Below are 12,612 nucleotides of genomic sequence, written 5' to 3'. Positions count from 1 at the left end.
CATCAATGACGTCATGACATATACGGTATGTACATTTCTAGAAATTATAGAATTAATACACAGTGCATTTTAAGACCTACTTCATCACTGAATAAGTGTGTCAGGTCAATAGTCACTATTTTCATCATCAGACACTGCTTCCTCACTCATTGTCACAATGCCCTTCTTGACATGGTCCGCATACCCGTGAACAGGTAAGTCCGTGTCTTTTGCAAGTGCACCGAAGTGTACTACAACCACGAGAACAAATGCAGTGAATTATTTTCAGAAGTGTTTCTGGCACGGGTGAAGTATCCTGGGGGTCTATAGCGGGGTCTATTGTTTTGTCCTTAGCAACGTCAATAGCCTCACTGGATGCCAGGGTCTTGGCTTTCATTGACTGCTTGTACTTAACTGAAAACAGTGATTGACCCTCCATTGTTGCCACTATTTCTCTGCCAATGGTGAACAGGTTATGGACATTCACATCCTTATTTGCACTGACACCGGTGATAATGTTGCGAAGAGACACTTCATCAGAGAAAGGTGAAAAGGTCTTGAGTTTATCTGCAATTTTCTCCAGGTCTTCTCGATCTCTTCTCGTCCTTGATGTTCTTGCCTCCTTGTGTTGTTCACTGGTGACAAAGCTCTGGCGAGTGAAACCCTGCATTGCGTCACTGTAGGAAGAGGACACTGGCACAGACAGAGTCCACAAGGCCCTCTGATGTTCGAACATTCCACTTCCTCTGGTGAGTCCTCCTGCAGTTTTTAGGGAGCGCATCAGAGCTTGCTCGATGACTAGGTCGCAACCCAGGCCTGCCCAGTACTGATCAGTCCGCCTTACAACATGCAAGTCATTCATAAATCTATGGAAGACTGATGGCATATCATCTTCCAGAGTGGTCATAGACTGGAGGTAAAGGTAGGCGGCCTTCACATAGTTCCCATGCCCAGCAGCTGCAAGAATGGGCAAATGTTTGACTACAGCATGAAGGTGCATCAGCCAAGATCCTGTACGATTGGCCTCGATAAGCTCCCTTTCAATTCCAACCATCTGTTGGTAATTCAGCCATAGTTTACTTGTGCGAGAGTGAGCGGATAATCCATTTCTTTTGGTGGACAAGAGGTGGAAAATTTCACTAAGGTAGAAGTGATGAGCGAATTCAAGTCACTCTCCCCTGTCCGTGTCCGAGCATACAACTGCTCAAGTTCTTGCAACAGGCCTGCAAAACCGGGATGGTCGCAAAGTACTTTGTCTGCAACTTGTTGAGTAAGACACTGATCAAGGAGGAGATGGCCATGAACTGCACGCTGAACTGCCTTTCCAGTCATGATGTGTTGCACAGCATTGTCACCGTAAATTGTTCCCAAGATCTCTTTGATTCCACTCCCATCCATGAACGTTCCTATGGCACCCATAAGATTCATCCATGTGTGGAAGCTCCCGAGCATCAGGACAACATCTTGAAAAGGCTGTCTTCAGGCACCTCGTGTTTGATTTCTGACGCTTTCCAGTAGAGTGGCTGATCGAATGTAACAACTGCAGCGGATCGGTGTTTATCAGCAAGGTTGTACAGATATTCAAGAGTAGAGAAGATGCATGACTTGTCCCCGGAATACATGTCAATGATGGGCAGGAAGATTACCGAAAACGACCCCGTATGATCACAGGCTTTCTGTAGCATGTGCATCATTCCATTCCAGCTCGGTGCAGGCTGTTTGAAGTGTAAAGACATCTCCGACAATACATCAACACGATGGTCAATGGCGTCGAGAAATGGCAAGGGCTTGAATTTTATGTTTCGGCGAGTGTGTTTTGCGAAACGGTATTCCCTTACATCAACTCTGCTTTGTTCATCTCCAAGTCCGCAGTCTTCCGTCTGAGAACAGTGCGACTGACCTTCCTTCCTGGAGTCTCAGTAGCTACCATCCCCATGCCGTGGAAAGTCCCCTTCCCATCTTACTTGATGATATTATGATCGACGTTGTCCACAGCGAACAGCAGTGCCGTATCCAGTGTGTCTATGGTACCACCGAGTACATCCTGGCCAACAGAAGCGGCAGCGTTTTCCTCGAATCGCTGAACTTCCGAATATGATGAACAATATCCCATGGCTGAGAGACTGTCTTCAAGAAATCGAGACCTGAAATGATGATGGAGCTGGACTGCGAACCAAAGCTGCAATGGAGCTACTACAGCCCTGGGAAGTACAGCCTGAACAACTGATTGTCCAATACTTGCGACTTTCCTGTGAATGTCCTTTCCAACGAAGAGGGTTTCAAGCAAGCAAAGCAAACTCAGGGGGAGATAATCTAAGGCAGACTGACATTCAGGTGAAGAAGTCTTCGGATATTCATTGGTTGAAGATGGGATCTTAGATTTGATATCGCTCTTGATTAGTTGGCCGCAGTCTCTGATGTCTCTCTTCTGGGCTTCTTCATCCATTTCCTGACTATGGAAATAGTCCCTCAGGATTATTCTGGTCTTTTCACGGAACGTTACAATGTTAGGCAACCCTTCACACTCTGCTATGAATAGCGAATCGCCATACCTCTCCTCCAGCCTATACCTCAGCCTTTTATTACTATAGGCAGCACTGTCTCCTTCGACAAGATACTCCGTCATTTTCTTTGCAAGACCTGTGACAGTCATTTGCCCTTCATCGTTGTCCTCGAGAAACGCACACATTCTCAAGAATGCTTGCTCTTGGTCCATGTTCATCAGCCTCCCTACCTCCCACGGTTTCTTTGTAGTAGATCCACAACCATGACGCATAGGAATTCAGTAATTTGTCTGAAAATTAATGTCACATGAACGATGATACAGACAGTCTGCAGCATGTAAGTCCTTCCCAAAGTATGCGATTCTCCCTTGAATGGTGATTTCCCAGTCATCATTATGCTGTTTGCAATGTGACATGATGGACCTTACAAATCCATCCATTTTAACAAAGCTATAGTCATCGAAATCACTGCTAGATCTTGTCTTCACCACTTCATGTCCAGAGAACAAACACAGCGTCGTGCTATCATAGGATCCAGTAGACACCCGTGTACCTCTCTTGGCAGGTGAACGATGAATGGAAGTAGCTTTTTTATGCAAGTCTATTTGCTTCTTGTTTATGTAGTTCATACGACATCTCTTGCGTACCACTGCTCCAGCAGCTACCACAGTGCTAACGCCCCTCTCAATACTGGCTTTATTGATCCCTTTAGCTCCTTTCCCACCAATCACCACTCTTCCACCGTCATCTTCTACTTCATGGCTGCATAAGGGGCAAGTTTCTTGACTTTCCATCATTCTCAGCTCTGTAAAAGAAGATAAATAAATTGTTAAATAATAAATATAATAATAGTAGTAATTGTAAATATGATAGACACTGAAAGGCGAGTCGCATTTAACATTTTACAGCTTTGGCGGCCATATTCTTTGACATCACATTTGGACCTTTATGGTAACCCTATCTTGGTAAACTTTTAGTATGTTTTTCCCTACATGTAATACTACAAAAAAAAAAACTATAAAACGCTTTCTTGGAATTTGTTCAGGGTTAAGTATTTTTTTTTCGGATTTTGACTGGACTATTATTATATTTTGTACAGTGCTCTAGCAAAAAAAAAGTCCTCCACATAAAGTTCTCAGCCAGAATATATCCCATATATAAAGTGCTCCAACAACAAGAAAGTACTACAGGTAGAGTGCTTCAGCCACAAAGTACCTGCCTATACTGTGTCAACACTCAGGACCCCAATATAATTTGCGTCAGTTACTGTCAAAAGGGGAGGCTGTTGTATTAAAGTCACCAATCTGCCTATGACTTGTCTCATGCCTGAAAAAAACCCAAAAGTATTGACTGGGATATAAAATGGTGTACATGCAGCGTGTAAGCGCACGTTCACACTGGCCACTGAACAGAAAAAAAACAAAGACAGAAACATGATTAAATTCCCTGCAGAAAATAAAGTACAGCGCCCCAGAGTCCTGGTCGTTGCAGTAATGTCGTTCTTCCACCAGGGGGAGTGATATTACGTCTGAAGGCAATAAAGGAGATCTCTTTACCAGGTATCATAAACCACACAACACACTTCACACTCCAGGCCGCCAAGGGGGAGCTACGCTTCTATCTATTAGGGCACTCCTCACGGTTAGGTAAAACTGGTGGTTTGGTTAGAAAGTTAGTCAGAAAGTGACTGGGCTTCACCCAGTCAGAACCCGACGGAGTTTGGCAGAAGCTGGCTGGAGTGAGCTCCAGCCAGATCAAGACTGCGGTCTGAGGAGGACTAGGGTCCACGGAGCTGCGCCTGCCCCACGTGCGGCAGCATCCTAAGAAAGAGACATTGAAGAGAAGTGTATTGCAGTGAGTGAGAAACAAAGTCATAGCAAAAGGAGAGGAAACCAGAAGGAGTTCTGCCCAGTGAAAGGCTGCCTCCTTCTGAGGCGCAGGAATCCCGGTGGCCAGAACACCAAGGGAGTAAGGATCTCTACGCTTTACTTCAGAGACTGGCAGGACAGTTAATTCCACGTTAGCTGCCTGACCTTATACCCAGGAGGCACGGTGGCAACTTGTGGGGGCCGGGGCGTCGTAGGGTCCCTGTAAAAAGCCTCAGGCCACCAGTCATACAGGTTTTGTCCTATCCTATCCATTAGGGGGACAGAGAGAAAGAGACTTAACATCTCCAATAGTTGTGAGGACCTTACCGAGAAGCTCAGCAGGGAGGTACTACAACACCCAGGCGCTAGAGGAAGGCTATTGAATTCCACCTGATAAGTGGACTCTGGATTTGCCTTCAGATCGGCCGGACTCTGCCTGTCCTGTGGTCCGTACCCTGGACTGTGGACACTGAAGCCTTCTGTAAAGGTAAAGAGACTGCAACCTTGTGTCCTCGTTATTCACTGCGCCTCACACCATCCACCATCTACACACTGGGAAGCCCTGGGGACATACTTCACCTGTGGGAAGGTATACCATCAAGCTGCCATAACATCACCCCAGCGGACCCCTAAGCAGCGTCAGTCACCCAGACCGAATACCACAGGTGGCATCACGAACATTTCCCCTTTAAAGACCTTTCCCTTATTTTACAATGGACGTTCCCCTAGGGCCACGGACCGGGTCAGCCACCATGACATCCCCACCGAGAGAGTACTGAAGGACCCGGTACCGAGTACCCCGCTGCCCTACTGGGGGCGCTCCAAAAGCAGTAAACCCTATATTATTTTCATGCACTATGCTATTTATTTCTTTACTGCAGGGTATTCAATCATTATGTTTCTGTCTTTGGTTTTTGTCTCTTGCCTGATGAGAACATATTATCAATTATTTTGGTTAACTAAATAAAAACTTTTAAAAACTGACTTTTCGTTATTTTACACATACAGGAATTTCGTCTCCAGAGACTCTATCAAGCTGCAGATATTTTCATCACTCAGATAATTGAAACTGGATCCTCCGTTGGAATCGTCACATTCTCAACTGATGCATATGAAATATCACCATTGGTGAAAATAACCAGCGATGTCCAACGAAACCATCTAAAATCTTTACTTCCAACTGCGACCATTAGTGGAACAGACATCTGCAGAGGAATCCTGACTGGTTTTCAGGTAATTATTAGACATGCTTTATGTAGCATTATTTTGTGTTTTGCAAGCACGGTGCCAATTTAATTTCAGACAGTTTTCCCATGACCCTTATGTTCATTGATACAACCACCGAAATGTCAAATAACTAATAAGCAACCAGTGCTTCCTCTACAGCAGTGTTTCCCCAACTCTGGTCCTCAGGGTCCCCAACACGTCATGTTTTCAGGATTTCCATTGTATTGCACTGGTGATGGAATTATCATCAAGGCATCAGAAATCGGAACAGATTCTCTCATTCCTGGACAATACTAAGGAGATCCTGAAAACATGATCTGTTTTGGTCCCTGTGGATCGGAGGTTGGGAAACACTCTCTTCAGTGACTCGATCACCATGGATGCTTGTCAAGATTTACACCTATTATACAGTTAACTCTTTTTTTTTGGCTTTCTCTTGATAAAGATATCATTTCATAGTATGGGTTGATTAGAATGATATAGAATTTATATTGTCTTTTGTTATATTTTCTTGCTTTTGCACACACAGAAAAAAATCATTTAAGAAAAATGTATTTTTTTGTAGAATATACTGAGAGTCTTTTTACATGATATTTACAGTAATTTCACTTAGACTGCAAAAATAGATCACTACACACCATTCTTCAAATCTGATGAGTCAAATGCTATAAAAAGTTTTTCTGGAGGGAATGTCACATCAGTCTTACTCCTGAGATTATGGTGTTGGGAGGCATAATGTACAGTAGCCGGATCTCTTTAGTCTTCATTCCAGAAAAACTAACAAATCATCTTTACATTGGTTTGGTCATGGAACCAGTGGTACAACTATTTCTTCAGTGTCCCAGGAGTCATTTTCAACATGACAATGCCAGTCCGCATGTTGATCGTGCTACTGTGAGCAGCCTGCATGGTTTAATCATGCTACTATGGCCTGCAGTGTCTCTGGACTTATGTACCATCGAACACTTCTGGGGCGTCATTGATGGGCAATTGCAAAGTGAGCTGCCAGCAGCGGATCTTGATGATTTGCCCAAAATGCATTCAGTGTGGCAGAACATTCCTCAGAAAACCATGAATAACCTCACTAATAGCAGATGGGGCGTGTTAGTGCGTGCATTTTTGTGCACAGCATAACACTTGATACTGAATAAATTGAGAGGTTTTTAAGATGTTGTTTCCCTTTTTTCATCATTATCATGTCATTTGGACCTGTGATTTTCATAATTCAATGACTTGGTGTTGCAATTTCACTGTTGATAAGTGATATTCATTGTATGTGAGGAAGAATGAGCAAAAATGGCAAGTAAGACATAGTCTTTGGATTTTTTTGTGCGATATTCACCTGGTTGGATAGTAATATATTTTTATTGTACTGGCTGTTACATACATGGCAATACATGTAAGATATGTGTCTTTTGTTTTTTATTATGAGATTAAAAGACTGTATACTGAAAAAATGTATTTTTTTGCAATATTTATTAGTACCACAAGTTGACTTGATCAAACAATCCATTGATAGGCAGCCTAAAAGACTGTGCCCCTGGCATCTGTCATCTGTTCTACTGTATGTTATATGTATATAATTCTTACCTGGTTCAGATGAGGGGCTATGTGGGTGGGATGCGGGATATTGTGGGTGATGGAGCCTGCAGATTCTTCCAGCTGGTGGTCTCTCGGCAATGAGGTAGCCTTCTGACCCTCTTACTAGCATGGCTGCTCAGTGATTATCTCTCTCCATGTTCTGAAGAATCATGAGAAATTATGGCTTTGCTTGCAATTTTTTTATAATCAAAACACAGCCTGGCGGACCAGGAGGCTTCCCTGTCCATCAAAAGTACTGCCTCTGCAAACTGGCTGGAGCAGCAGATTCCCTGAAGAAGTACGTAGTGATGAATTATGCATTGCTGCTGTGACTTACCTTCTCCTTCTTCTAGGAGAGGCCCATCGAGAGGGAGTAGTTGGGCCTTTCTGTGATCGGAGAGCAACAGGACACAGGATATTATCCTTGTTCTAACACACTTTGCACATCTGTTAGTTGACTTCGAAGCGTAAACATTTTTGGTGTTGGGCCCATTGAAGAATTCTTTAGTTTTCTGATGGGCCAGTCTGAGCTTGGCAGTCTTCGTGAGCCAACTTCTTTAATGATTTCCACCTTCTCTGACCTGATATTTTGCAAATTATTTGCACTTTACATCCATGCAAATATGAAATATAAGAATTTATTACTATAGCACGAGATATACTGCAATATACCTTTTATGTATTTTACATTCCATATATGCATTTGTCACGTATTTATAGGTGAACAAAAAATTTGATGGGTCAACAGACGGCACAGAAATTGTCTTACTGACAGATGGAGAAGACAATTATAACACCAGCCTTTGCTTTCCTAATATAACAGAGAGTGGCGCAATTATTAATTTCATAGCTCTTGGTCCAAGCGCCTCCAAATCCCTGGAAGATATTGCTGAAATGACAGGTGGGTTTACAAATATTAGAAATAAAGACTCATACACACTGTAACAGAACCTTATGGCACTTGGAGCTTTAGAGAAATCTGCAATGATGAACAGGTTCTGAATGAGATATTCTTCCTAGAAGCATTGCTCCTAGGAGAAAACATCCAATATATATGGGATACGTATGGAGCTTGTGCAAAATCAAATATAAAATTCTGCATAAAAACAAAAATATAAAGGGGTACAGTAGAGACCTCATGCACCTTAATAGCAGCCTTATTACAGCCCCTCATAAAAAGTACAAAACAGCAGTACTGCAGCTCAGTGCATGAGCCATGACCGTAAAAATGTGCCCCTTTCTGTTCGCATGTATGAAACCTGTTAAGTGAGTAAAAATTGCCCAACTGTATGTGGATGAAAGATCGTCGTGATGCAAAAGCTGCCAAAGGGAAAGTAAAAGACTATTGAATTTACAGTAGCTTTAGGCATGAATAGACAAGAAAAGGAAGAAAAGGAATGAATGTGCAAAGTATATTTTAGGGTGATTGCAACAAACAAATAACATTTAATTTTTTTTTCCCCAGGTGGATTAAACTACAGAGCCACGGATAAAGTGGACAGCAATGGTTTGATAGATGCTTTCAGTGGAATTCAGCCTTTAACTGGAGACGTTTCTATTCAGGTGGGACACCTTCACATTTCTATATCTGTATCTCTATCAGATCAGAAACGTTTAATATTTTTCGCGGTGTTTCTGTATTCCATTTTTTCCATAGTTTAAGGATGGGACTAGACGGTGACTTTGCTACATCATAGCGCAATACAAGACCGCAACAAGCAAGTTGTAAAAAGTCCAATGGGGTTGAACTTGTTGCGACTTGCTTGTTGTGGATGCAGTACCCTAGGGGTCACAATGTAACCATTATCAACTTTATTCTGTGACCAAAGTCGTCTTGTAGCCCCAGCCTAATCTAAAAATGTTCAGATTAGTGTCTCATTAAAGAAGAAAATAAAGGAATATCAGAAATCTCCAGTACCAGATTTACATCTCAAAAGACTATAGGCAGATTGTGAGGCTCCTTTGACTCTACCCATCAAGAAGAGCCTTGTTTCTGGAGTTTCAGTGGTCAGATACCCAGTGAATGGGAAGTTAACAGCTATCATATTTACAGGGGATAAGTTCTACTTGACACAAGCCAGTAAAAAAAAAAATGAAAAAATACTTTACATTTTCAATAATTTCTTCCCTGACAATCCCTTAAATGCATTTTAGGTTGAGGGGTTGTATTGGAATTTTTATTGGACCAGTGGCATTGAAAACAGAGTATGCTCAGGAAAACGAGGCCTTACACATTTACAGAAGCCAACTGACACACCAATAGTGTCAAATCTGAAACAAATATTTAAAATGTTTTAAAAAATTATGGCCGTTGCTTCTAATTTGATTTCTGAAAGTTTGTGAAAGGAATATTGCTAAGCATAATTTCTAAAAGAGAAAAGTAGAAAAAAAACAGAATATAATGAGAAACATTATAAGGGAGAGAGTTATGAAGCCATTTATAAGAACTGTCTTTATTGTCTGTACTAACCAATCACAGCACAGCTTTTATTTCATAATCTGCTATTGAAAAATGAAAACTACGCTGTGATTGGAAACAAAGACAGCTTCACAAATCTGACCGAATGTTTGCAGAATAAATATACATTAAATATAGCAATTATTGCAAAATTTTCACATGTAACAAATGATGTTAACATGAATATTTCCAGAGATGAGTGAACTTCCTTGTATTTTTATGGAAACTTTTCCTGTTGATATTTTTAACAGCTGGAAAGCACTGGATCAACTGTTCAGCCGAGCAAATGTATGAATGGCAGCGTCATAATAGACAGCACGGTGGGAAATGACACTTTCTTTCTAGTTACCTGGAGAACTGCAGAACCAAACATTACGTTACATGATCCTAATGGCCTATTATATACAGAGGCAAATTTCGTCAGTGACTCTACCTCGAAATCTTCCAGACTGGCAATCCCAGGAACGGCTCAGGTAAAACTTATCTGTAATTATGGATATTTTGTGTTAATCAGTTATCAATATTGGTAGTCTGGTCACGATATTTATGACCTACTTCAGGATAGGTCATAAATATCAAATCTGTGGGGTAGGTAGATAGCACCACCTGGCACCAATGGGGATCAGCTGTTATCAGCTCTGGTGGTGGTTGGATGTGAACATTGTGTACAGCTCTATTCAAAGTGTTGTGATCGCTGCCATGTACTGCAGACCATCTCTTAGTCTCTTGAATAAGTGCTGATCTGCAGGACTCAACAACAGCTGCTAAATAGAGATGAGCAGATCAATTTGCAGAAGATCGACTTTGAGTAGAATTTCCTTGACTTTTCAGGTGTCTACAAATTTGAACACTTTCCAATTCGATTCGCGAGGATTGCAAAAGAAAAAAATGCCCCGAGTCATTTCACGCACTGCTGGAGACTCAGAGAGTGGGCCACGCTGACATGCGGGTTTCCCAATTATACTGTGCAGCTATCAGATCACATGGTCAAGCATAACCAATCAGAGGAGACTATCACAGGGACTCTAAATGTGAGAGCTGGCCAAGTAACGCCATTTTTTTCCTATGTAGGGATAGAGGTCAGATCACACAGTTTATTCCACATAGGGACAGAAAAATGACCAATTGGACTGTGTTGCAGTACCAGACTGCAGAAAATGGGAGTGGTACTCTCAGTCTGTGAATAATATTCCAACGATTCAAGTGATATAGGGAGGTGTTGTACCTGCATAGTCAGTGTGACTGTGAATTGATTGATCTGTAATTCACTGCAATAAGAAAAACGCTTTAACAGCATCTTTTATTATTTTTCCCACACTGAAAGCAAGGTGCTCCTTTTAATACCCATGTCCAAATTTTGCCACTAAACATAAATCCTGAAACAAAGGTTTGTGTATACATATTTGCATACTTCACTGCTGTACTAGTTTATTATTAGAACCGTACGTGCTACCTGAATACCGTTGTTGATTACCACCGGTTACCATCCATTTACTCCTTACTAGATAGGTTGAAGTCACTTGGAAATTAATAAAGCTGATTTTGAATTAAAGAGTTAATTAATGGTTTAATTTGTGTTTTTGGACTTCTTGACTTGCGGTATCTTTATATTTTCAGAGAGGAACGTGGCGGTACAGCCTGTGCAACTCACTTACAGTTAGTGAAAACATATCAATTATTGTAAACTCTAAAGCCGTAGATAAGAACGTGCAACCGATTACCGTCCAAGCTCACATGAATGCCGTCCGAAATAGCTATCCTAATCCAATGATTGCCTATGCATCAGTCACTCAGGGGCTCCAACCTGTGACAGGGGTGAAAGTTACCGCCATTATTGAACCCGATGTGGGAAATTTAACTTATCTGGACCTATTGGACAATGGAGCAGGTAATCTATTGTGTAAACTAAAAAAATGTGAATGTTAGGAAAGACTAATAACCACTTTCACATTGTGCGAAATGTTAAAATATTTGATTACAGCTTTCAATGGCTAAATGTACAGAATGTTTTCATACTTAAATCATTCGCCACTGAAGTTTCTGCAGTTGTCCATTTCGTCATAATGGGGCATCTCAGAAATCCATACACAAGCTGCATATTACCCTATTGAGATGTATAGAGAAGACTTTCAGTTGAAGAAAATTCCACAACATAGTAACATAGTTAGTAAGGCCGAAAAAAGACATTTGTCCATCCATTTCAGCCTATATTCCATCATAGTAAATCCCCAGATCTAAGTCCTTCTACAGAACCTAATAATTGTATGATACAATATTGTTCTGCTCCAGGAAGACATCCAGGCCTCTCTTGAACCCATCAACTGAGTTCGCCATCACCACCTCCACAGGCAAGCAATTCCAGATTCTCACTGCCCTAACAGTAAAGAATCCTCTTCTATGTTGGTGGACAAACCTTCTCTCCTCCAGACGCAAAGAATGCCCCCTTTTGCCCGTCACCTTCCTTGGTATAAACAGATCCTCAGCGAGATATTTGTATTGTCCCCTTATATACTTATACATGGTTATTAGATCGCCCCTCAGTCGTCTTTTTTCTAGACTAAATAATCCTAATTTCGCTAATCTATCTGGGTATTGTAGTTCTCCCATCCCCTTTATTAATTTTGTTGCCCTGCTTTGTACTCTCTCTAGTTCCATTATATCCTTCCTGAGCACCGGTGCCCAAAACTGGACACAGTACTCCATGTGCGGTCTAACTAGGGATTTGTACAGAGGCAGTATAATGCTCTCATCATGTGTATCCAGACCTCTTTTAATGCACCCCATGATCCTGTTTGCCTTGGCAGCTGCTGCCTGGCACTGGCTGCTCCAGGTAAGTTTATCATTAACTAGGATCCCCAAGTCCTTCTCCCTGTCAAATTTACCCAGTGGTTTCCCGTTCAGTGTGTAATGGTGATATTGATTCCTTCTTCCCATGTGTATAACCTTACATTTATCATTGTTAAACCTCATTTGCCACCTTTCAGCCCAAGTTTCC

The 12,612-nt window shown here is 41.7% G+C and overlaps 1 protein-coding gene across 1 annotated transcript in view; it reads left to right on the top strand.

Moving 5' to 3' along the window:
* Nucleotides 1-12,612, top strand: part of LOC143788383 (calcium-activated chloride channel regulator 1-like) — a 57,236-nt gene that overhangs the window by 32,164 nt on the left and 12,460 nt on the right. Inside the window, exons 7-11 of the mRNA XM_077278035.1 lie at nt 5,360-5,584; nt 7,880-8,060; nt 8,625-8,722; nt 9,869-10,090; nt 11,235-11,505. Coding sequence (XP_077134150.1) covers nt 5,360-5,584; nt 7,880-8,060; nt 8,625-8,722; nt 9,869-10,090; nt 11,235-11,505 — 997 coding nt within the window. The remainder of the gene's footprint in view (nt 1-5,359; nt 5,585-7,879; nt 8,061-8,624; nt 8,723-9,868; nt 10,091-11,234; nt 11,506-12,612) is intronic.

The sequence above is a fragment of the Ranitomeya variabilis genome, chromosome 8 (assembly GCF_051348905.1).
Source record: "Ranitomeya variabilis isolate aRanVar5 chromosome 8, aRanVar5.hap1, whole genome shotgun sequence".
Classification (NCBI taxonomy): Eukaryota; Metazoa; Chordata; class Amphibia; order Anura; family Dendrobatidae; genus Ranitomeya; species Ranitomeya variabilis.
The sequence above is the reverse complement of the archived record's forward strand: the minus strand, read 5'-3'. Positions and strand labels throughout refer to the sequence as shown.